The 24,823-nt window shown below is 43.9% G+C and overlaps 1 protein-coding gene across 1 annotated transcript in view; it reads left to right on the top strand.

The window, feature by feature from the left end:
* The first annotated feature begins 3,390 nt into the window (after positions 1 to 3,390).
* Positions 3,391 to 24,823, top strand: part of BARX2 (BARX homeobox 2) — a 76,668-nt gene continuing 55,235 nt past the window's right edge. The window contains exon 1 of the mRNA XM_522247.8: positions 3,391 to 3,599. Within this exon, the coding sequence (XP_522247.2) occupies positions 3,413 to 3,599 (187 nt within the window). The 5' untranslated portion in view covers positions 3,391 to 3,412. The remainder of the gene's footprint in view (positions 3,600 to 24,823) is intronic.

The raw sequence follows: 24,823 nt of genomic DNA on the forward strand, positions 1-24,823 counted from the left end.
TTTGTGAGTTTTGTGCCTGTGGCCGAGTGGAAGCGGAGAGGAGTGAGAGCGCTGGGCGACGCGGCCAGCCAAGGCGAGGCCGGTCCCTCCTGGGCTTGGGCTCTGTCCCTGCGCGTGAGCCGCCTGCAGCCTTCCGAGGGGCCGCACCGCGACCAGGAACACGCGAACGCGAGTCCAGACCCGGGTTTGGAAAGAGGGAAGAAGGAGAGGAGGAGAAGGGAAGTTAAAAAGAGAGAGAGAAAACAAGGATGAACGATGGGGAGAAGGGAGGGCAGAAGAGAGAAAACAGAAGCGGGAAATTCGACAGAGGAGGAGAGGCCCAAAGGGCGGGGAGCAATGCGGGGAAGGGAGAAGTGGGAGGGAAGAGGAGGAGAGGAGTTAGTGGCAGTGGAAGGAAGGGGAAGAACCAGAGAGAAGAAAAGAGGTTAAGGAAAAGAAGAGCAATGCAAAGTCGGGGCCCCGAATAGTGCCGCATTCTGTGGGCACACGCCGGGCAGATAGAAAGTATAAACGCGACGCGCGCGGCCCCTGGTCGGGCGTCGGGTCCTGGTGCTGCCGCTCAGGTGCTGGTCCCCAGCTCCAAGCCCGCCTCGTAGTCGGCGCTGCGGGTGAAGTCGCCCGCAAGCACTCAGTTTACTGGCGGCTGCCTACCAGCGGCTCACTTTCCTCGGGGCGCCTACAGCTCCCCGCCCGGCATTGCCCCGGGAGCGAACGCTGAGCCCCTGCGCCCCAGCCCCGACTCAGCGCAGCGGTTTCCCTCTCGGCTTGCGCCCGGGAGAACCCCCTCCGTCGTGGCGTCGGACGGCGATGCCAGGGCTGAGCGGTGAGCTGTCCCGGGTCCCGCGCTTTGACCGCGGACCAGCCTCAGGGTCCCGCCGCGGAAGCAGGCGGCGCGCCTGGGGCCAGCCTGGAGACCCCAGAGTCCGGCGGCAGGACCCCCGGCGCCACCCGGACACCTGGCAGCAGTTCTCGCCTGCCCTTCAGCCGCCTCTGCATGGAGAAAGAGAATGAAAGAAAACAATTCTAGATGGAGAGGAGGGGAGGGGAGGCCAGTTTGCAAATACTTCGGGAATGAAGTTCCTCAAAGACGCGTTGCGGGCCTTGTCTAATGCTAGGCTGTGACTTGGCCTCTTAACATCTATTTTCTCACGCCTGTAATCCCAGCACTTTGGGAGGCGAAGCGGGTGAATCACGAGGTCAGGAGTTCAAGACCAGCCTGGCCAAGATGGTGAAACCTGGTCTCTACTAAAAAATACAAAAGTTAGCCGGGCGCGGTGACGGGCGCCTGTAATCCCAGCTTCTCGGGAGACTGAGGCAGGAGAATCGCTTGAACCTGGGGGGCAGAGGTTGCAATGAGGCGAGATCACGCCACTGCACTCCAGCCTGGGCGACAGAGTGAGGCTCGGTCTCAAAAAAAAAAAAAAAATCTATTTTCTCTAACAGCCTAATGATTAGTCCTCTGGGCGTGTCCCTCCCTCCGAGGCCCAGGCGCCCGCATTTACTTGCTTCCGCGGCCACCAGGGCCCCCTGGGCAAGCAGCTCCGCAGAGAGCCCGCCGGCACTCGCGGACGCTTCTAGGCTGGGAGCGGGGAGGAAATGTCACCGGCCCCAAACTCGGCCCTAGGGAAGGCCATCCGCGTCTATACTTCTCAGTGTCCCTGTCGTGCGTTTTCCTTCCAACCCCATGCACACTCATTCCAACATAAAGTCGTGGAAACGGGCGTGCACTGGGCTGTTCCCGCCGAACACCGGGCGCGACTCAGGCTGCCGGAGGCTTCCCGGGCGCGGAGGCTCGGCGGGGTCCCCTTTACGCAGCAATTCCAATGAACAACTAAAGTCCGTACAGATTTTGATTGGAACAGACCCTAAGACTAAGAGCCTGGAAAGAAAAAGGCAAATCACCCAATAAACACCTGTCTTCGCGACTCTCTAACCCGGTCGTATCGCGAGGGATCCGGAGATTGAAAGCCCCTTTGCCGGAAGACTCGGGCGCTGGGAGAAGCCCGAATGGGACAGGCTGCCCCAGTGCCCGCCGGCTCCCTAGAATCGTGCAGCTCTGACCCTTTCCAACGAGGAAAAAATGTTTTTATAAACAATGTTTTTTAAAAAAACCGCACACTTTTTTAAAAAGTCAGAATCTCGCTCTTGTCGCCCAGGCTGGAGTGCAGTGACGAGATCCCGGCTCACTGCAGCCGCGAACTCCTGGGCTCAAGATTTCCTCCTGCCTAAACCTCTCCAATAGCTGGGACTACAGGTTTCCTCTTGCCTCAACCTCTCCAGTAGCTGGGACTACAGGCGTGCACCACCATGACTGTTTTTAATTTTTCTTTTGTAAAGACAGGGTCTCCCTATATTGACCAGGCTGGTCTCGAACCTCTGACCTCAAGCTATCGTCTCACGTCGGCCTCCCAAATGTTGGGATTACAGGCTTGAGCCACCGCGCCCGGCGATAACTCACACTTTTATTAGTTTTTCTTTTCTTATCTTTTTTTTTTCTCAGTTTTTTATTAGGGTAACGGACGGGGCCAGGGTCATTTATGATTTGGGATCTTGGGGCAGTCAAGTTTGCAACTTCAGCTCAAAAGTCTTACGCTCGGAGCGCGCAGGCTCAGCGCGGGCTGCGAGACTGCGAGTGGAGGGCTTGGGAAGCCGCGGTCTTCGGGAAACCGTCCACGCGGGGAAGGAGAAAGGCACGGTGGGTCCTCGGGGGCACTGGCTCTGTGGCCGGAAGTCCCGGGAGCCTAGTGAGGACTAGACTTCTTTCTAGTAAGAGACCTGAACGTGCCCTCCCGCTGGGCTGCGGACACTGGGAGCCGGGCCGGCGGGTGGCAGGACAGGCAGTAAGGTGCTCATGGGGGACACTGCCCCGGGGAGCTACCGGCCTGGGCCTTGGCCGCGGGCTGGGGCGGTGCGCGCTCCCCGCACCGCGCGCACACTCCTGCACACACACCTGGAGCGCGTCCCGGGGGGGAGGGGGAGGAGAGCCAAAACGAGCGTCTTAAAATAGAGAGCCAGGCAGAGGAGCGCGAGACACCAGAGCGGGAGGCAGCGACTGAGAGCCGCCGGGCACTAGGCGCGCAGGTCGGCGACGGAGTGGCACGGGCGGGCGGGGGCGGGGTGGGCGCGGACGCCCCTCAGCACACACTCCGCACCCGGCCCTGCAGGAAGCTCGCGCTGATTGACAGCTGCGTTGTCCCAAAAAGGCTCAGCGAAGATGCTGATCTGCGGGTGGGTCTAGACGCGCGGCAGGCGCGCCCGCTACCCGCTCTCCTCCGCGCGCCACCCGAGCCCCGCCGCCTCCCCAGCTGCCGGGAGCGGGGCCCAGGCCCCGCCGTCGCGCCAGCCCCGCGGCCCCGGCGGGCCGGGCACTCGCAGCCGCGCTCGGGCCGGCGGACGCTCGCGCCGGCTCACCATGCACTGCCACGCCGAGCTGAGGCTGAGCTCGCCCGGCCAGCTCAAAGCAGCCAGGCGGCGCTACAAGACTTTCATGATCGACGAGATCCTCTCCAAGGAGACCTGCGATTACTTTGAGAAACTTTCCCTCTACTCCGTGTGCCCGTCGCTGGTCGTGCGACCCAAGCCCCTGCATTCCTGTACGGGTAAGACGCTCCGCTAGGGGATAAGTGGGGTTCGGTAGCTTTCACGTCCGTGTAGGTGGCCTGTGCTTTGCGACCCGAGGGCGAGAGGAAGGGTTAAGTTAAGGGATTCTTTTCCTGCGCCTCAGCAAGCGGTGGGCATTGCAAAGGCATCGGCGACGTGGCCCGGAAGGACCACGCAAGGTGTGGATCGCACGAGTGGAAATAAAATAAAGGCAGCAGGGCCTTAGGAGTGGGCTGATTGTCCACTCCTGATTGTCCTGCAACGCCTGATTGTCCTGCTCGGAGGAGAACGCTTCCTCGTTTCCTGCTGAAAGTTCAAACACTTGAGCAGGTTCAGCGCCTAAATCATTGTTTCAGGAAGTGGTGCTGTGAATTTCAAACTTGAGCTTGGCGGCCTTGCATCTCACCTTGAGTTAACTTGTCCAACCTCCTACTGTCTCCACTGTGAATTTTGCAAGTAAATCAGTATCCTGAGGTTCTCAACAAAATCTCGAATTCACTGAGCTTTGCTTAAAATGATCGCCCTCTGAGAAAGTAGTTCTGAAGTACATTGTCTTTGTGGCACAAGCCGAAAAGGTCACCCTCGTTTGTCTTAAGTGACCAAAACCAACAATGATAACAATGAAAACATTACTCACACCTGGGTTTCTCTCTTCACAGGAGCTAAGAGCAATAGTAAAGATAAAGAGAACTTAATACATATATTGAAAACGTAGTAGAGTTTCTATCGAAAATAAATCCAAGGTACTTTTAAAATTTTGAATGCATTAAGAGAAGATCCAAGTTTCAAAGTATCTCGGCATTGTTAGGATTTAGGTTATGGAACATGGGTATAATAAAACGAAAAAGAAGTAGGAGCACTTTTTATCAGAAAAAAGTTATTGAGTGTGCTTTCCATTAAAGGTAAGCATAAAGTATTTCCAAACCAAAAGAACCTTTGAGATTGTTAGTTGCATGAGAGGCATGAGATAAATTAAATTACACTTAAAATGAAAAAATGAAGGGCCAACAGTTTTGGAAGATATTTTTTGGAACATTTGAGTTGTTAATGCTCAATGCGTGGAATCCTGTATTTTCTCTTGGTTCCATTGATAGTCCCTATATGACAATCAGTAAACATATGATAAATACATACAGTGAAGTTCTTTTAAAACCAAATTGTTCCTATATGTATTTGGTTGTAAAATGTATACTGTATTCAGTTATGCCTTTTAAATTTGTCTGTAAGGTAGAATTAGGCCTGATGTCCCATAACAAGCCTTGTAATACTGAATTTTTAAAACCAAGAAATATATGAAACAAGGAACAAATAAGAAATTTTAGAAACAAGATAGATCTCCTGAGAACTGATATTTTTACATTTGTGTATAGGTGGTTGTGGACCCTTGGACACATATATACTGAATAGGGGTGATAAGTTGAATATTGTTTTGAGCACAAATCATCCTTTGTTATAATAACTCAATTCCCTTTGAGGAAAAAGAGAGGATCTGTTTCAGTCATTAACATTGCGTATGGGACATTCCCAGGACAAAACAGAACAACTTCTAAGCACCTAGGTAGAGCCTAGTGCCGGCAGAATTTTCAGTGACTTTGTGCTGTGTTGACTTGAAGGCAGCTTTTCCTGGCTTATAGGAGTCACAGAATTGGATCATAGAAGAAAACGTGGCAGAAGAGGAGTAATAAATAGCTGCAGAGAATAGTCATTCAGTCAGAGGTGGCTGAGTAAGTGCCATGTTTTATTGAACCTTGTGTGGGAAATAAATCAGAGGAAAATAAAATGATTCATATGTATTTTTGTGAGTGTTATAAGTGAAATGCACGTATGTCACAGACTTAAGTGTTGCTCAGCCTTGTGCTTTTCGAAGTTCACTGATGGTTCGTGGTAGAGGGTGGCTGTTGGCAATGGTTTTCTGGCTCCATTATTCCAGTACTTTCTTCTTTCGGATTGTTAGTTGAAAATGTGTCGTTATTTTGCTCTAGTTGAGAATTAAAATATAGAAACTGGGATTTGCTGGTGGAATTAAACCCATAAAAACTGGCTACAATAGTTCATACTTTCAGATCATAAGCCTTCAGTGGGTTTACAATTACAGTTAAAGCCTTACATGTATTAGATCATGGGAATCCCATTAGTGTCTTCTCAGGGGTTTTGCAAATACCATACTTTCAAAGCATTTTTGTTTTTAACAGTTAAGGTCAGGACAAAAATCTTTGATTAGATGAATGTAATCTTTTTTCTTATTAATTAAAAAAAACAATAAGTTGCTAGCATCCCAAAGGACACTGTAATTTTTTTCTTTTCTTTTCTTTTCTTTTCTTTTTTTTTTTTTTTTTTTTTTTTGCTAGATGGAACTAAATGTTGAGCACTGGTGGTGGAAGCAATGCATAAAAAGTTCAAGTGAAAGGCATACATTGGAATTAAAGTTACTGAACTTTCTCAGCCTTTCATTTGCTGATTTAAGATTTAAATAAGTGTAACCGAAGTGAACTGTGTCGGGTAAAATAATGAAAACTAAGAGAAAAAAAAGGCCTCAAAATTAAAAAGTTACCAGCATGTACAATAAGTACATAAAATTGGGATGGAAAGAAAACTACAGCATTAAAAAAAAACAAAAAACAAAAAACACTGCATAATGAAACAGTTCATGCTGTGTGGATTTAGTAACCTAAAGGTCAATTTATGGTACCAAATATCAGGCAGAATAGCATGTATTCAAGCAAACTGAGAAATGGAAATAGTTTTCATCTCAGGCAGATAATCACCTGACAGGAATTTATTGTTCGACATTCTAGCCTTGATGGAATCCTCACCTTCCAAAAATTGTTGTTTAACAGACCCTTTCTTATTAGAAACACAATAATTTTAGTCTTGGAAAGATGTCTCTAAATTTCTTTCGGTTTCCTAGTACGTCTCGTAAATCATCCTAATAGACACTGCAAAAGGGAATCCTTTCCCTGTAAGCCCCACCACAGAACGGTTTATCATTACATTTAAACTAAAACTTAAACAGCTAAGCCCAAAAGAATGCCTCCATTGGAAAACAGTTGTGTCATTCAGGCCATTGGTGAGGGGTGGAATATGCTTAGAATTAAGTTAGTATATAAAAAGTTGGTTTTATTCTTAAATCTGTAAACAGTAATCCCTACTCAGAAGGCAGTGTAATGCCATTTAGAAATCAGCGATGAGCTCTCAAACTTCAGAGCATTGACCGTCATTACAAAGGCCAAAAAAGAGGTGCATTTTAGGATATCATAAATACGCTTCACTTTAGGATGCTTTATTTTCTTTTTCTGGTTGTGATTAATGTTTCTTGGTGGAAAAGCCCACTTGAAGAAAGCTGGTTTCTTGGGGTCGAATAGTTTGTGGAAGCATCGGCGTGGTCATTTTTGAAGCCTCTGCCTTTCTGTCTGATCTTTAGAATCAGGCAGTTTCTAAATTTGAGGCGTGTTGAGAAAAAATGGATAACTTGCTTCACAAAAATAAGGATTGTTACAATTACCCTAAGGGTTTTCACATGAAGATACTGATAAATGAACCTATGGTACTAATTACTTTTATTACAATTTTTCTACTTAGAACCTAGAATTACCTTACATTTGCACATGCATATTTGTGGGGAGGTGAGTGTAGATACTTGGACATTTTACAGCCTGCGAATAGGATGAGACTTTTAATTATTCCACTAACCTATAATCTAATTCTTTTCCCCTTCTCTGGCAGAATGGGTCTGTTGAATCTCTTACCTCTCTGATCTTTGGTGGTTAGACCTACAGAGCTGGAGGGGCTCATAAAATCATAGATCAATATCCTCAAGCAGAAGGTATTTTTTGCAAAGTGCCAGGGTCACGTCAGTGCTTCGTTATAGTTTCAGTCCACTGTATGCCACTCTCCTCCTTGTCATAGTACTCAGAAATCAGGAAGACTTTTCCAACTTGGTTACACACCCAGGACTCACCCGTGCAGTCACACCCAGGGGACAGTCAACCAGCCAGTTAGAAGGGACATTTGGGGAAGGGTGTTTATCTTTTAGGAGGTGGCATCAAGAACATTTTATCCTGTGGTGGATCCAAGAGAAGCAAGTCCTTTGGGGTAGTGTCCTTGGGTGCATTTTCATCACAAACATTGGGTGTCATCCCAACAAAAAATTAAATGCGGTGCAGGCATGTATAGTGTCTCGTTTGGGAGTTAGGGAGCTGGCTAGTGCTTCATGGAGTTGGCTCTGGTGACTCTCCAAATCTCAGCTTGGTCTTTTTCAGTCAGAGACCCAAACTCATAGGATCTTAGGAACCTGAGAGTTGGATACTGGAATGTTAATGGAGAAACATAAACCAAGGTCTGGGAAAAATGATCGTTATCAACAAGCATTTGTATTTCTGCCAGAGGCACATAGGCTTTTATTAGCAATTACTCATAACTGCTTCTCCTGTTCCCATTGTAAGGGTAAATAAATAGAGGGATGCACGGGATCTGGGACTCATCCAGGGTCAGAATATATTTGGAACTGAGCTCTTTTGGGATCCTTAACTGTTATCTCACTACTCTTTTGTTAGAGATACCAAGGGATTCCTTAGGAGTCAGTTTTTTTTTTTTTTCTTCCAATAGCGGGATCTTGGCTCACTGCAGCCTCCACCTTCTGGGTTCAAATGATTCTCCTGCCTCAGCCTCCTGAGTAGCTGGGATTACAGGCGCCCACGACCACACCCAGCTAATTTTTGTATTTTTAGTAGAGACAGGGTTTCACCATGTTGGCCAGGCTGGTCTCGAACTTCTAATCTCGTGATCCACCCGCCTCGGCCTCCCAAAGTGCTGGGATTATGGGCATGAGCCATCGCGCCCCCTGTGGAGTCGGTTTTAACTCATGAATAGTTCATTAGCGGTGTCTTCTCTGGCTCTGATTTTTCTCAAAGCAAATGAAAAAACGATTAGAAATTTCGTTCACGGGTTGAAACGCCCCTCCAAATGTCCACTCTTCACTATCATTTAATTCAATAATTTCATTCAACAAATATTTATATTTGCTTGGTGATGGCATTGTCATTGAGTCTATTATTTTGAAACTTAATCTAACTGTTGACTAGCAGTTAGGGTGTTTAAAAAATCCCTCTCAACTACTTGTAGAACCATTGCTAAGCCCTTCTTTGTTTGTTTTGTTTTGTTTGTTTGTTTGTTGTTGTTGTTTTTTCCTAGTGTATGTGAGAGGCAGCTCGGAATTGGCATAGGGGAACATCTAATACTTTTGCTTACTATGTGGAATTTTCTCTTTGAACTCTACCTACAGGGTGTTATCACCAGCAAAATTGTCAAATCAACTTTGCTACATACAACTCAAATGAAACTCTATTATGAGGCTGATTTCCTACAGATATGTTTGTTTTTTGCTGGTTGTATTTCTGGATCCAAGACTGAATTTGTGATAGAAACATGGATAGTATAAAGTTGTTAGTTTTAGCATATCCTAGAAATCAGAGTGGAAAGATTAAATGTAACATATCCCAAAAATCTATATGAAAAGGAGTTAGGGTTGCAAAGGATTATTTTATTTATAAAGAGAGATTGAAAGGAAAAAAAAGAAGGGAAGAAGGAAAGTAAGAGTGGGTTTCTTTGAAATTCTTGAGGCTGCACAGATTCAGCCTCATAGCACAGCATTCCTCCGAAGGGCTGTACAGGCAAAACAAAGGTGACTTGTGAAATTCTGTCGCTCCGTAGGTACTAAATGGCTAAAGTTGATTCTACTTAGACGCGTGCTGGGGCCTTTTCAAGGTTGAGATCCAGAGCTTAAGCTCTGCGCAGCATTTAGCCTTCACTCTGGAAGACTGAGTAAATGTTAAACCAGAAGCAATTTTAGGTGTTATTTGCACTTTGTTTTGAGGTCAGGTAGGAGGAGCAGCAGAGATGCAAAGGTAGGTACGTCACATGGGCTGAGGCCTCTTCATTTGTTTTTGTTTTTGTTTTATTTCTTTGAGACAGGATCTTGGTCTGTTGCCCAGGCTGGAGTGCAGTGGGGTGACCTTGGCTCACTGCAACCTCTGCCTCCCGGGTTCAAGCGATCCTCCCACCTCAGCCTCCCTAGTAGCTGGGACTAGGGCTGACGTGTGCCACCACGCCTGGCTAATTTTTGTATTTTTAGTAGAGACGGGGTTTCACCATGTTGGACAGGCTGGTCTCGAACTTCTGACCTCAGGTGATCTGCCCGCTTTGGCCTCCTGAAGTGCTGGGATTACAGGCGTGAGCCACTGCACCCAGCTGAGGCCTCTTAATTTGTACTGAGCTTGTGGACATGCATGCTATGGAGCCTGAGGGTCTTCCCTGCCACACGTCCTGCCCACGACTGTAGTTAGCAGACTAGAGTTGGTGGGTCTATGGCTAACTAAGCCCATTGACAGGCTCTCAGCTGGAATACGGTTAGAGGGCTGCAAGGACTCAGGTGGGATGCATAAATTAACGCCTCATTTTGCATCTTCTGTTGGGGATGCAGTTCTGTTTTACACTCTAGTCTTGTGGAATGGGTGTTTCTAGTGTGGCTCTAGGGACGCACTCACAGCTGGATTAACCACCTTTTCCCCGAGAACTTGCTAAAGCCCACAGGTGCTCAAAGGATGGGCGAAAGACCACTGTGCTGCAGGTGGCACCCTCTCTTGGAAGCAGCATGACGACGAGAAGAAAAGAAGCATTCAGGGCATTCGTGCAAAGACTGCGAGCGTGGAGAAGCACCTTGGGCCTGCCTGTCGGTGCCTGCCTCCATTTTAGCTACCTGAGAGGATGGAACGGTAGTTTCTTTCCACAGCACAGATGGCAAAATCAGAATTCATGTTAGGATTTATTAGTAACGGGAGTCAGACCAGGACTTTGTACAAACTTTGTGGCATTCACAAATACTCTCCAGGAAGAGAGGTGTTTTGTTTGTTTGTTTTTTAACCAGAAAACCTTTGCAAACCCTCAGGATTTAATTTATTTTTATTACAGCTTAGTAACAGTTAGAAGAAGGAAAGTCTTGTTAAAATAAATGCTCTAAATAAAAACACAGTTAATTTTCCATTACCATGTCTAATTACTCATCATCACCAGGGCATTTTTATATGGCAATTTAACTTCTTGAAAGTGGAAACTTGGCACACGTTTAAGGAAGAAAGCCATGCACCTAGATAGATATCAGAAGGCAGTATAATTATATTTGGGCTCGAGTTGAATCCTACATATGATTGCTCTGAAGAAGAGAGAAGAGAGGGCCTCTGTCCGTAGTCACTAAGGAGAGACTCTGGTTTCTTGAGTGCCAGTTGAAATTGAATACAGAGGGAGAGAATTCTGAAGATTAGGTGATGTTCAAGTACATCTGAAAAGGGCCCCTGCCAGTCACCAGTTGAAGCTGATTTCAGGGCTAGTTGAGAAGTCTGGAGGGCAGCTCTGTAGGCTTCCTCCTGGCAGAGCGCACACAGATGACACAGCCTTCCTCCATGCACAGGTCAAAAGACGACTGAAGAGAAGCCAAGTTGGGAGGATCTCAGCACCAAACTAACTACGTTCCATGTACAAGCAGACACGCACCAACCACGTCCCGCGTGCAAGCGGACACGCACCAACCACGTCCCGCGTGCAAGCGGACACGCACCAACCACGTCCCGCGTGCAAGCGGACACGCACCAACCACGTCCCGCGTGCAAGCGGACACGCACCAACCACGTCCCGCGTGCAAGCGGACACGCACCAACCACGTTCCGTGTGCAAGCGGACACGCACCAACCACGTTCCGTGTGCAAGCGGACACGCACCAACTACGTTCCGTGTACAAGCAGACACGCTTGCAGGATTCCTTTTTACCGCGTCCTTCCAGCTTACCAACATGTCCTTAGGAACATATTCTTCTGGGTATTGAGGAAAGATGAGTATTTTCTGTTTTTTGTTTTTTTGTTTGTTTGTTTTTGAGACAGAGTCTCGCTCTGTCACTGAGGCTGGAGTGTAATGGTGCAATCTCGGCTCACTGCAGGCTCTGCCTCCTGGGTTCAAGTGATTCTCCTGCCGCAGCCTACCAAGTAGCTGGGATTACAGGCGTCTGCCACCATGCCTGGCTAATTTTTGTATTTTTAGTAGAGATGGAGTTTCACCATGTTGGCCAGGCTGGTCTCAAATTCCCAACCTTGTGATCCACCTGCCTCGGCCTCCCAAAGTGCTGGAAGCCACCGCACCCAGCCAGATGAGTATTTTCACAATGTGCATAGAATAGGATTGGCTGCTGCCTAGGTGATGTCAGATCATTTCTGATCTTTTTTTTTTTTTTAAAAACCAACATATGCATTTGGTAAGTGATATGATGCTTATCCTTTGGTTTTTCTTATTCAAGGATTACTTACCATGTGGAGAAATGGAGTGGTCTTGGGCCTGATGAAATTTCATGAAATAGTGGCTATATTTCTGTCCTGGGAAGTACCTGGTACTGGCAAGTCCCTGATATTGATAACCTGCCAACCTACACTGCCCACCTCTTTCTTTCCCAGAGTCCTTTTCACTCGGTGAATTAACCATCACTGAGACTCAGGATGATGGGCTTTTCCCAAAAGAGGTCACAGTCTCGTGTGGATTGAAGGAAGTGTAACTTCCATGCTTGGTTTAAGCAATATCTAAGGGAGCTGACTTTGCACATTTCCTAATGGTAACTTATAGACAATGGAATGCTGATATTGCATCTTCTTATCTTGAGGAAATATCATGGGCAAGAAGAGTTGCTGAGACTCCTTTTTCTGAGTCTTACAGTACTTATCCAAGGGGAGCCACAAACTTGAGAGAAATGCTAGAAATACTTTATACCCTAAACCATATTCATAGACAGGGCAATAATAGTAATAGCGACTGTTTAGAAATTACCTAACATGTAATAGGCACTAGACTCAGTGCTTTTTGATCAGCTTCAAAATATCCCTATGAAATAGGTTTATCATCTCCTTTGGTAATGGTGGAATCCTAGAAGCTAAGTGACTTTCCTAAAGTCTCAAGATATAAAGAGAGCTCTTATGAAGCAATAAGAAAAATGGGCAAAGGCTACAATCAGGCAATTCATAGAAAGGAAGATCTCAATGGCCAGTAAACATGAAAGGATGCTCAACCTCGCTGATAAGTGGGAACACCCGAATTAATATGAGATACCATTTCACACTCACCGGGTAGCCCAAAATGAAAGGACAAAATTGGTTGATGACAAGGAGATGGAGCAACAGGCATCCTCCACACTCCGGCGGGAGTGTTGTATGGTACGATTATTTTGGAGAGCAATTTGGCAACAAATGGCAAAGCTGCAGACGCACATACCCTAGAGCTCAGCAGTTCCACTCCTGGGTATGTGCCTGGAGAAACCAGTGTATGAGTGTAAAAGGATACCTGTAAAAATGTTCACCTGTGTGTTATGTTAGTAAAAAATAAAAAACAATTTAGCTGTCTTTTCAGAAGGAAAAAGGTTAAAATAATATATGCTATATCCATGCAATGAAATTCTATGCAGCAATTAAAATAAATGAACCAGATACACTTGTATTAATATGGATACATTTTACGAATACAATGTTGAGAAAAAAAGTTGTAGATTGATACTTACTGTCTGATACCATTTATTTAAATGGTTGAAAAGGCACGAACTAATACTACGTATTGTTTAGAGAGGCAGGGGCATAGGAGTGGGGAGTGCTAACCACAGGTTTTTATTTTCCTATGTAATTTATTTATTTATTAAGACAAAAAGGCCTAATGTAAATATGGCTAAGTATTACGATGTGAAGAAACTTGGGTCATGGCTACATAGAAGTTATTGACATTATTCTTTGTACTTTTCCATACATCTGAAATTTTTCATAACATGAAGATTGAAAAGTGATAGCACAAGAGACCGCACATGTCCACAGAACTCTTAATCTTGTGGAACTTTTTATCTTTTTCTTAATAGCTTTTCTGTCCTGAAACAGTAGCTTTTAAATGCAGAGCTTGTTGTACGTAGTCTCACAGTGGGAAACTGAGAACACTTTATAACTAAACATATGTACAACTCACACTGAAACAACCACTGTGGCTTCTGAAAGTGGCTTTTGGACCTTACTAACCTTGCCTGGCTGATTGAGGGTATTATTTATCACCAAGATAACTGCTGTTTCTCCAGTAACGCTTTGGCATAGAATAAATAGTCTCTGAGTTGGGTACATGCTCTTGAAGGATGACTAGTGAAGTATTTGGTCCCCCAGTCGTGCAAGAGATAGTTGTCAGGGTTTTTCTGCTTCTTCTTACTGATGTTTAAAATCATTATAAACTGCCTCTGATTGCACCTTGCTTTTATAAGTATTTGTTGATATGACAATATACTACCCTTAGCATTTCACCAGTGGTCCTTTGCTATTGACAGTTTTATTTACAGAAATTATCTAAGGACAGCTGTGATTGAACCAAATAATCTAAAAATGTTAACGTGTAGCTTCTTAGCAGGAAAGAATAATGTTGATATTGGCATATTATTATCTGTCCAAGTTCTCTTTATAGTCCATAATCATGATCTGATTTTAAAACTTTGTTCAATATGTGGTATTGGGGACTGTTAGAAGGGATGAATGTTACCATGGTGATCTCACAGAGATGTCTGTTAGCAGTAATCAGTGGGCATCCTATTGTTTGGAGGAGTAAACCTGGACCACATTTTACTCCCTAATGACAACCGTAGTGGCAGAAACTTTATTCAGCCCAACACCAAAGACATTTTTCTTTTCTCAGCAAAGTAGTCCCAATTTAGAAATGTTGCTATTAGACATTTTGGCAAAAACGTGGCCTTTTGGGAGCTCTATCTTTCTGTGTCCTTCCAAAGGGAAAGTATTAGTGTGGAGGAAACAGTTTGTACAATCAAGAGTTTGCCAAAGCATTTCCCCTCCTGCCACCACTCCTGTCTGCCTAAATAAATACATAGACAAATAAACAAATTAAAGCTCTGGAGGGGGGGCCTCACCCCACCCACAGGATCTGTGGCCAGCGTGGCCAGATTTTCTTTGGTGCTAAGAACGAGGACTGTGCCCAAACTGGACGTGAGGGAAAGGTTGGTGGCTCTATCAGTTTCATTACCAGGGTTCAGACTTTCGCGGGTTACGGGACAAAGTGCTTCTGCATTTTATTATACCCAGGTAGTCGCACACTCTGGCTGGGATCAATTAAACAGACTGACACTTTTGCTTGTGCCTTACTCTTTCGACCTCCTGGAACTCTCCAGTGAAACCTTATTCCTCGTAAAATGAACTAGCCAGGCTTGGGGCTGTGAATGTAGGAAACATTATCAAGGAAGATATTCCAAAGAGCTGCCGTGGGACTACATAAGTCAGAGAAAATGCAGAGGACTTCTTGCTGCGACCCAGGAGAGTCTGTTCACCGGCAACAAATCTGACAGATCCACTTTTGAATCCTCTGTCTGGAACTGCTTAGGAAAAGACAAGCAAGGATTTAGGATATTTAGGGTAAATTTTAAACGTGTTTCACTGAAAGAGAGAGAGAGGAAGGTGTTTTAATATGGTTCCAATCTAAGACCTTTCTTTTCCATGACTAAACATTTCACTGAAATAATTGGTAAGTTACCCCAGAGGAGATATTTCGGGAAGGTGTTGTTAATATTGTTATCCCTGGATATCATGGTAACTCATTAATGAACCTCAGCACGTTAGACAGCTGTGGCTATTGGAAGCATGTTTTCAATCATCAGTTTAGAGCAAGGCATGAAGGAACACCCTATTGGAGTGCTTGCTTTTTTTTCTACTGGGAGATTGGGCCTTTGCTGGTTAGAACAATCAGGGGCTAAACAGCATGTTTCATTTCTTAGGGAGCTGCTAAATAGCAGTAACAACAATAATAAATGGTAACCATGTGCCCGGCACTGTGCTAGGTGCTTGTATACATAAATGTGTTCTAGTGAAATAGTTACTATTACCACTGCTTTTCAGGCAGGGGAAGTGAATCTCAAGGAGGTTAAGAAATGGGAACGGGGTCACACGAATAAGTGGCAGGGTTGAGATTGGAACTTGCATCTGTCTCTTTCAATATAGACTCCAGTACTGGATATGATTATATGAAAATGTGTAAATTAGAACATGTCTGTCTCATTACATATAGGCAACATAGTGTGTGTGTGTGTGTGTGTGTGTGTGTGTGTGTGTAGATATAAAAAATATATATGGCAAGGTCCAATTAATTCATCAGCTCTGTTGGAACTTATTTTGAACCTGCCAACTCTTTCACACATATTTATACTAATTTAATGTGTGCCAGTTAGTCTTTCATTTCCTGTGGTGATTGGGGTTTCTGAATGATTCCAGAGGGATTCCAAGAGGCGGTGGGGTTTTGGGGGGAAGGGAGGTGATTGGGAGATTGCAGACCTGTTACCATCTGGCTGTGTGACTCTCCACTCCTCACTGCCCTGGGGTCTGTGTCTGTGTCTGTGTAGCATTCGCTACCACTCTCTGGGTCACGGTGCTTCCATCAGCTGTCATTCTTTGAATAAAGCTTTCCTAGGGGAATCAAGGGTGGAATTCCTACTCATTCATTCATTATCAACTAGAGAGAAAGTGCTGAACAACTAAAGCCAACCAAATGCCTTGAGAGTTAACACTTCGGATATTTTTCATGGAATACTCATTAGGTTCAGTGAGAAAAAATGTCTGGCCGTTGATTGGCATCACTTAAAAGAACGAGATTATTTTTTCACATTATATCTGGCTGAGCTGGAGTGGATTCTGGGAATCTCTATTTTTAAAAACCTTTCTGTATGATTACAATGAAAAGTCAACTCTGGGAACCACTATAATGTAGATAACAGCTTAAATATGAGATTGATGTAATTTGTACCCCACGACTCAAATGTATGAAACCATTTAGTGGAGTAATCCTACTGTTGGGGTTTTGAGTCAGACGGTCCTGGGTTTTATTGTATTTTATTGCCTGTGTGACCTTAGGTAAATTTCTTAACTTCTATGACACTCAGTTTCCTCATCTGTAAAATGAAGATAATAATAATCACATACATAATAGGGTTAGTTGTGGAGGTTAAATGAGATAATGTATATAAAGCTCTCAGTATTTTATTGGCTGTGTGACCTTAGGTAAACTTAACTTCTATGACACATAATTTCCTCATCTGTAAAATGAAGATAATAATAATCACATGATAGGATTAGTTGTGGAGGTTAAATGAGATAATGTATATAAGACTCCTAGTGTAGTTTGTGGTAACAAAGTGCTTAGTATTTGATAGCTTCTATTAAAAATAATTATCTTACAATAATAACCTCATCACTGAAGTACAACCCTTTAGGGAAAGATTACCATTATTGGTGAATTAAACTTAAGAAAAATTAAAATCTTAAAAAACCCCACTTTACTCCAGGGCATTTTTCTGGGTTACAGCGACACTGGCTGCTTTTAAGGCCCCTTGCAACCTGAGTGGTCTGTGAATTGTTTGAGTTCAAGTCTTCATGAATTAGGTATGTTTCATTCCTCCCACTTTTCTGTTTTGTAATATGAATTCAGAATTTTATAAATTCATAAACGAGTGGCACAAACAGGTCAACGCTACAACATCACAAGATGTGCTTTGTTACTTTATTTCTTTTTTTTACAAGAGTTTCCTAGGATTAATTGCCCCTAGGAAATGTTTCATCACACAGCTGTAAGAGTCTCGAGAACTGTCCTAGAAAAGTGGCAGAATTTCTCAACACGTTTGATTTCTTTTCTTCTTTCAAGAGTAGAGTTAGGGATAGTCTTTTTTTTTTTTTTTGGAAAGAAAAAATGAAACTATTCTTTTTTTCTTATTTTCGAGCACTGAGAGAGGAAAATAACTCCACTGAGATGTTCTTTTCCAATTAGGTAGCATGGAAAAAGGTAATCACTTTCCTAGTATATTATTGGGTCTGTGATTCAGAGTGAGTTCCAAATGAAGTGCCTTTGTGACAGCTTTTAAATTACTGGTGGGGCTAGCTTCTGAATGTATTCTAAGTGGTAACGATGGATGGCTGTCATGTGGAGGAACTGCCTGAGGAAGAGTTCCACGTGGATTTTTTTGGGATTGTGTTTCTCAGCTGGTCACTAGTGTCTTATGAAGTTTAGTATCTGCTGGTGAAATACTTTAATTGATGAATCCCCTCCACGGTGTGAGAAGAACTCTCTTGATGAGGAGTTCTCACCTTCTATGGTGCAAAGGCATCGCCAGTGAACAGGGTGATGCCTCTGTCCAGCCATTTATAATGATATTCCGACAGGCAATCTCTAGCGGCCTCATCCAGGTTCTGTGGTGGGTGGGGGCCAGGTGGGATAAGACAGGTGGATGTGTCATCACCACTGAGACGGAGTGGCATGGATTTATGAAGAGTGAGAAGGCTGACTTTGTCCCCTAGGGTCCTCAGACCCATAGAGTCTGAGTTTTCTGAATTGTTGAAATAGGACTCAGTCAGAGACATGGATTGTTGGCATCTTGTTGAGAATATTCTATTCAGCCTATGGATTCAGAAAAACAAAATGCATGTGTTTGTGTTCCAGTAGGAGGGGAGTAGGCAGGAATGGGGTGGGAGTGGAAAAGGAATGTTGGCCAATGGGGAAGGGAGAGTGAGGGGTAAGGAAACAAGTTAGTCCACTGAAACAGGGATCCAAATGCTTACTCAGCATTTGTTGTCTCCAAGAGAAAAACAAATTGAAAAATGAGAATGGAAGATTTCATTTGGAAATGGCCCTGTGAGTACGTGCTTATTTTCAGAGGCGTTCCTCATAACTGACAGCAGTCAATGACTTCTGATTGGGCAATGGCCTGCCCAGCCACACAGGTAGCCCAATCATCATATGTATTAATGGTGCATTCAAAAATTTCATCATCCTGGGTCACAAAAGATCATGACGACTGTATTATAATACAGTAATGGTATTCATGCAGTGGCGCACAGAAAATTGTGTGTACTTGACGCACAGGCGGTGTGGAAGCAGGATTTAAAGTAGAACTCCTGTCAAAAACCTTTCCTCCAGAGCCTCCACTGCCTCATTCTGTGATGTTTCAATACATCAGTTTCTGCTGTTGGTAAAACACATCTTACCTTCCCAGTATGTTGGGGAGCAGTGATTGATGAAGGAGGATTAATTTGCTGCTTTTCGGGAGGGACTCCGTGCAGTCTCCAGGGAATTACATGTATTATGGTGTTTCCACAGAAAGCTAGACCAGGGATTGGCTAAATCTGGCCCACTACGAATTGTTCTACTGCCACAAGCTAAGGATGGTTTTCACATTTGTAAACGGAGGAAAAGAAATCAAAAGCGGAACATTTTGTGACCTGTGAAAATTATGTGAAATTCAGAGATCAGTGTCCTTACATAAAAATGTTATTGGAACACAGCACATGCACCAGTCTGCGTGTTGTCTGTGGCAGCTTTCATGCTGTCACAGTGGAGGGAGAGGTTGTGACAGACACAGCATGGCCCATAAAGCCTAAAATATTGACTTGCTGGCCCTTTACAAGGAAGGTTCGCCAACCCTTCCACTAGACTGTTGGAAGCAGAGCTCCTCAGTTACGAAATAAGGTTTTTACTGATCCACAAACTATGATGTCATTCCAGGGCACAGAAATACCTCCTTTGATCCAGGGTTCTGTTGTCATCCTGTGACACGAGAAAGACCCGACAGTGGGAGTTTAATGGGGAATTTTGCAGGGACTCTCTTAAAGTGAGATCAGGCTCTGGGCTTTAAGGATAAATTTCCAGACCTTTCTAGAAGTAACATAGGATTTTCTGCACGGAGAGGGGGGTCAAAAATATTTATAGTAAAGTGGTAGAATTCAACAGAGTATTTTTGGGACTTTCTCTTTGCTGCCGCAGCCCTGACCGGTTTTCCCAGGGGGAATCTGAGGATGGCCCCTGAGGAGAGGCTGGGCGTGTCAGCATCACTGGCATTTTTCAGTTTGAGATTTGGGTGACAGTTTATATGCTTCTTAATTGATTTTAACCTGCTGCCCATCCCTAGAAGTAATAGTAATGGTAATAAAAGTTACACAATCACATCGCCACAGCTCTGTCCTGAAGGGCTTGCATAGCTGGATGGAGCACTTAATTGGGATGGTCCACTCTGCTGGGGAAGTGCAGGAGACTATGTGCCTTTGGAATTTTCAACTCTTCAGGGTCAGGAACTGCCAGACCTCTCAGGAAGGATGAAGCACGACTCTTTCTAGTTGCTCTCTTATTTACATCGAGGCCCTTGGGTCAGGGTGAGGCTTTGCGTCTCCAAGGTAACCTTTGAGCTAATGAAACCCACTGTGGGGTGAGAGATGCGAAATTAACCTGATTTGCTGCAACTTCCTGTGCACTGTCGGGCTTACCAGCCAGTAGGCTGAAGAACCCTTGAGATCTGGCCCTTACCATAAAATGGAGAGGAGTGTGCACAAGTGCAAGGTTGATTAATGTCAGAGGAGATGACTGATGTTGGTAGGTAAAATTCCACTTCCAAGAAAAGTATGTGTGGTACAGGTGACACCTGATTTTCTTACTCCAAATCACAGATGATGTTGAGAAAACAATAATAATAACAACAATACACACACATAACAGGAAACACTGGTATAATACTATGTGCCAGGAACTGCTCTGAATGCTCTTATATGAATTAACTTTTTTTTGTTTGATTCTTATTTTTTGAGACAGAGTCTCGCTCTGTTGCCCAGTCTGGAGGGCAGTGGTATGATCTCAGCCCACTGCAGCCTCTCTTTCCTGGGTGCAAGCAATTCTTGGGCCTCAGCCTCCTGAGTAGCTGGGATTACAGATGCGTGCCACCGTGCCCAGCTAATTTTTTGTATTTTAGTAGAGACGGGGTCTTGTCATGTTGCCCAGGCTGGTCTTGAACTCCTGGCCTCAAGCGATCCACTTGCCTCAGCCTCCCAAAGTGCTGAGATTAGAGGTGTGAGCCACTGCGCCCGGCTAACTTATTTAATTATACCACAGTCATATGAGGAGATACTATTATTATTCTCATTTGACAGGTAAAGAAACAGATAGAAGGCCAGAAATGGTTTTTCATGCCTGTAATCCTAGGACTGTGAGAGGCCAAGACAGGAGGATCATTTGAGCCCAGGAATTTGAGACCAGCCTGGGCAACATGGAGAGATCTTGCCTCTACTGAAAATAAAAATTAAAAAAAATTAGCTGAGACCAGAGGATCACTTGAGCCCGGGAGTTCAAGGCTGCAGTGAGCTATGATTGCATCACTGCATTCCAGCCTAGGCAACAGAGGAAAATCCTATATCTAAAAACAACAACAACAAAAAGAGTGGAGGAACAGAAGACAAATCCGGTCCTGATCACCCTTTGGGAACTCTGTTGTCTAATGCGGCTTAGACTCAAGAATTTCTTATTTTGAAAAGTATGGTGCTGGGTACAGAGTAGATAGATCCTCAGTAATGCTTTCTAAAAATATTAAATATTTAAATATTTTCTGATTTTCCTCATCTAGTTCTTTCTTTGTAGGCCATATAAAACTATCCCTAGAATGATTAGGATATCCTTTTTTTTTTTTTCCTGGAGCAGTAAAGTTCTTACATAGCTGAAGTTCTAGGGAATGTATTAGTGTCCAAATTTGCAAAGTGAGTTAATGACAGGGACACAGTTCAATATTTTATCCACAACCTTAGGAACTATTCCAGAATGGCTATGATTTAAATGAATTTTATCTTACTGTTAATATTTTTAAAAATTAAATATTGAGTAAGGAAAATGTTTATAAAATATATGTATGATAAAAAGAATAGTAATACAATGAACACTTGTGTCTACCCACCACCGAGTTTAAGAAAAATATTTCAGCTAGACAGGGTGGCTCATGCCTATAATTTCAACAGTTTGGGAGGCTGAGGCAGGAGGATTGCTTGCGGCCAGGATTGAGACCAGCCTGGGCAACACAGTGAGACCTCATCCCTATAAAACATTTAAGAAATAAATTTAAACAAAAGAAAAAGAACATTTCTTCTGGGTTGCCTGGGTTCCCCTCCCTGATGCTGTCTGCGTCTCTCGCCCATTAGAGGTCACCAGTATTTCAGTTCTCAGCTTTTCTCTGTAGTTTTGCCATGTGTTATCCCTAAATCATATGTTGTTGAGCTTTGGACATTTTTGAACTTTATATAGATGGAATCACACTATACTTTTTGTGACTTGCTTTTTCTCATAGCATTGCATTTCCCAGATTCCTCTCTGCTGCTGTGTGTACCTACGGTTCACTCATTTTCATTGATAGAGTGTCCAGTGTGTACATAAACCACACTGTTTATCTGTTTTGTTGATGGGCTTTGCGGTTGTTTTTGCTGCTTTGAACGTGCTTGTTAAATTCCTTTTTAGAAAACTAATGATCAGGAGGACTCATTTAAGTGAAATAGTTTTTCTATGAGAAAAATAGTTCTACAGTTTAATGAAAATTGTAATATCTGCGCCTTGAACAAACAGATGTAGTTTTTATTTTGGGACACATGCTAACTACCTATGAAGTGGATTTATTTTTAGTGGCTTTTTTTTGGTTAATTTTTTTTCCCCAGAGTTGAACAATGATTTATTTTAATTTCTAAACCAAATCAAGGCATTTATTGTAAAACCACTAGAAAATAAGTCTTCCCAATTTAACAGTATATGTTTTATAAATATTTTAATAAAATGAATTTTAAAATATTAAATAATTTTAGTTAGAATGTGAAGTACTTCTCTAAATTAAACATTAATAAAGCTTTTTCATCCAGAGCAACAAAAGAATTGCATTATATAGGTAAAATGGCCTCTGCCCTACTCACATTTATTTGCGGACTGGAAAAGAAATGTTTATTTCTAACATTTTTTTAGCTTCAAAAGACTTTAGAAACCTTTTGAAATAATCTGCAGAGCTGTGCAAAGGCACCGAGGTTTAGGACAGGCAGGAAGCTATAGTCCACTGAGCATTTTTTTTTTTTTTTTTTTTGACTGGAAAGAAAACCAAAGCCCAGAGTAATTAAATTGCTCAACCAAGATCACTCGGAGGCTTGCAATGCCTTTGAAATACAATGACTCTAAACTAGCTATATGAATCTGTACTACCATTTCTAAATTAGAAGCCACAAGTTGCTTTTTATAATAATATATATTTTGTTGCTTCTGTGCATCTTAATTTATTTCATATAATTTAAAAAACAAAGTCACTAATCAAATCCATAATGACAGTTTGGGATTTGATTTTTAAAATGCTTTTCTCTACCCTGTTGACTGTGCCGAGCCTAGAGAGTCTATTTAGTTCCCGTAGGCTGGTTTCTGGGATTGACAATATTTCCATTGTCATACAACTCTGCTGTCGCCAGTGATGTTCGAGGACCAGCACTACCCTTGAAGGATCCTGCTGTTGTGTCAACAAATAATGGCACAGGCCTCTCTGACAGCTTGTCCACAAACTGTCCTGAGGGTTTCTGTCTGAAGGAAGCAGCAGCTTTGCAAGAGTGATTTTAGTGAGGTCGTTTGGATTAGATTGAGTTAGTGGGCCGTGAGTTCCATGCATTTAGGGTTGTGTGTGAGGCTTTTCATGTTCTTGGAATCTCGTCCGGCCCTCTCGGTCACACCCCTCCAGTGCCACGTTCAGCCCTCTCTCTCTGCACCCATCCTGAAATAGCCATGGTTCAGCATGGAAGAAATCCACTCCTCTAATCCCTCAGTGCTGGTCAGCTCTGCATTTGCCTGGGGGTGGGTTTTGACTGTCTTCTCCTTAAAGAGAATCTCTGCACGCGTACAATCTGTTTCAGGAAAGTAATAGGAAGGCAGCAGGACTTGGAGCCTGATGGTGTGGGTTCAGCTTCCGGTTCTGCCGCTCACTGGGTGACCTGGGCAGGCTGCTCGTGGTGAAATGGGTATAGCGACACCCGTGCTCAGGGTTTGCTATAGAGATTGAATGAGCTCAGTCTCCTGAATCTCGTGTGGACAAAAGATTTCACCTCTGAAAAATATAGAATCTTAGATGTTTCTGTCTGTTTCTACAGCAGAAAGCCAGGAAACACAATCTGCAAGAAGCTAGGGTTGTAATAATAACCACCAGATCCATCCGTCAGCTGCCCTCTCTGTGTGCTCCGGTAGCACCGGCTTATTTAATGCATGACATCGACTGTCTCTCCCGTGGGGCTCTGAGCTTCCTTCCAGCAAAGACTGTTCCTTCATCTTGGGGCCCCTCACACCAGCATACATTTTTGCACTTAGTAGATGGTCAAAATAGTACGGTTTTGAACCTTACTAAACTGCTCGTGTTTCTTTACAGCACTTTTCTTCTCTTACTTGACGTAGGTAATATGTTTTCTCTTACTGGACGTCTCCCTGCCCTGGGATTTAGGGATCGCCCTGGCCCCACACCTGTGGCTTTCTGATATTGCCACTCCTCCCCGCTCACCTTTTTTTTTTTTTTTTGTCTAAGTATTTATAATATGCAGTTTGTCACACCTAGCTAGTAGACTATATTTTCTGCAGTGATCTCTTCCAGCTTGGGAATTCTTAAATTAAAGGATTTATTTGTAGGTAGTAAACAGTCTACTTTTTAAGAAAACTCTCTAAGTTCATATTGTCTGTACTTCATCATGAGGGATAATGGTTCATTTCAAGTTAATCTACACGACTAAAGTGTAACCCATGTGGTGGGTGGGGGGACGGGGTGAGGTGGCAGCTGTTAAACAGTGCATAGCAACTCTTCACAACAGTTTAAACATGAAAAAGGAATTGGAGTAATAGAATATGCTGGAATTTGATGAGGACACTGAGAGCTACAGGACGTGGGATTTGAACTTGCAGCTGTAGACAATGACTGTGTCTCCTAGAACCCCTGAACTCTTTGCCCCAAGATGCCCCAGAAGAAAGACTGGTGGAGTTACCAGCTCGTGGATTTTACATCCTATCTATTCTCACACACAAATGAACTCCCATAAAGTAGAGGCTGAGTAGTTCTTGTCAACTTAGTGTCCCATAAAGCTGATGATAAGAATAACTAGAAAACCTTTAAAAACTTACAAGGCTGGGCACGGTGGCTCACACCTGTAATCCCAACACTTTGGGACGCTGAAGCAGGAGGATTGCTTGAGCCTGGGAATTCAAGACCACCCTGGGCAACATAGTGAGACATCATCTCTACAAAAAATCAAAAGTTAGCCGGGCGTGGTGGTATGTGCCTGTAGTCCCAGCTCCTTGGGAGGCTAAATGGGGAGGATCTCTTGAA

The sequence above is a fragment of the Pan troglodytes genome, chromosome 9 (assembly GCF_028858775.2).
Source record: "Pan troglodytes isolate AG18354 chromosome 9, NHGRI_mPanTro3-v2.0_pri, whole genome shotgun sequence".
NCBI classification, from domain to species: Eukaryota; Metazoa; Chordata; class Mammalia; order Primates; family Hominidae; genus Pan; species Pan troglodytes.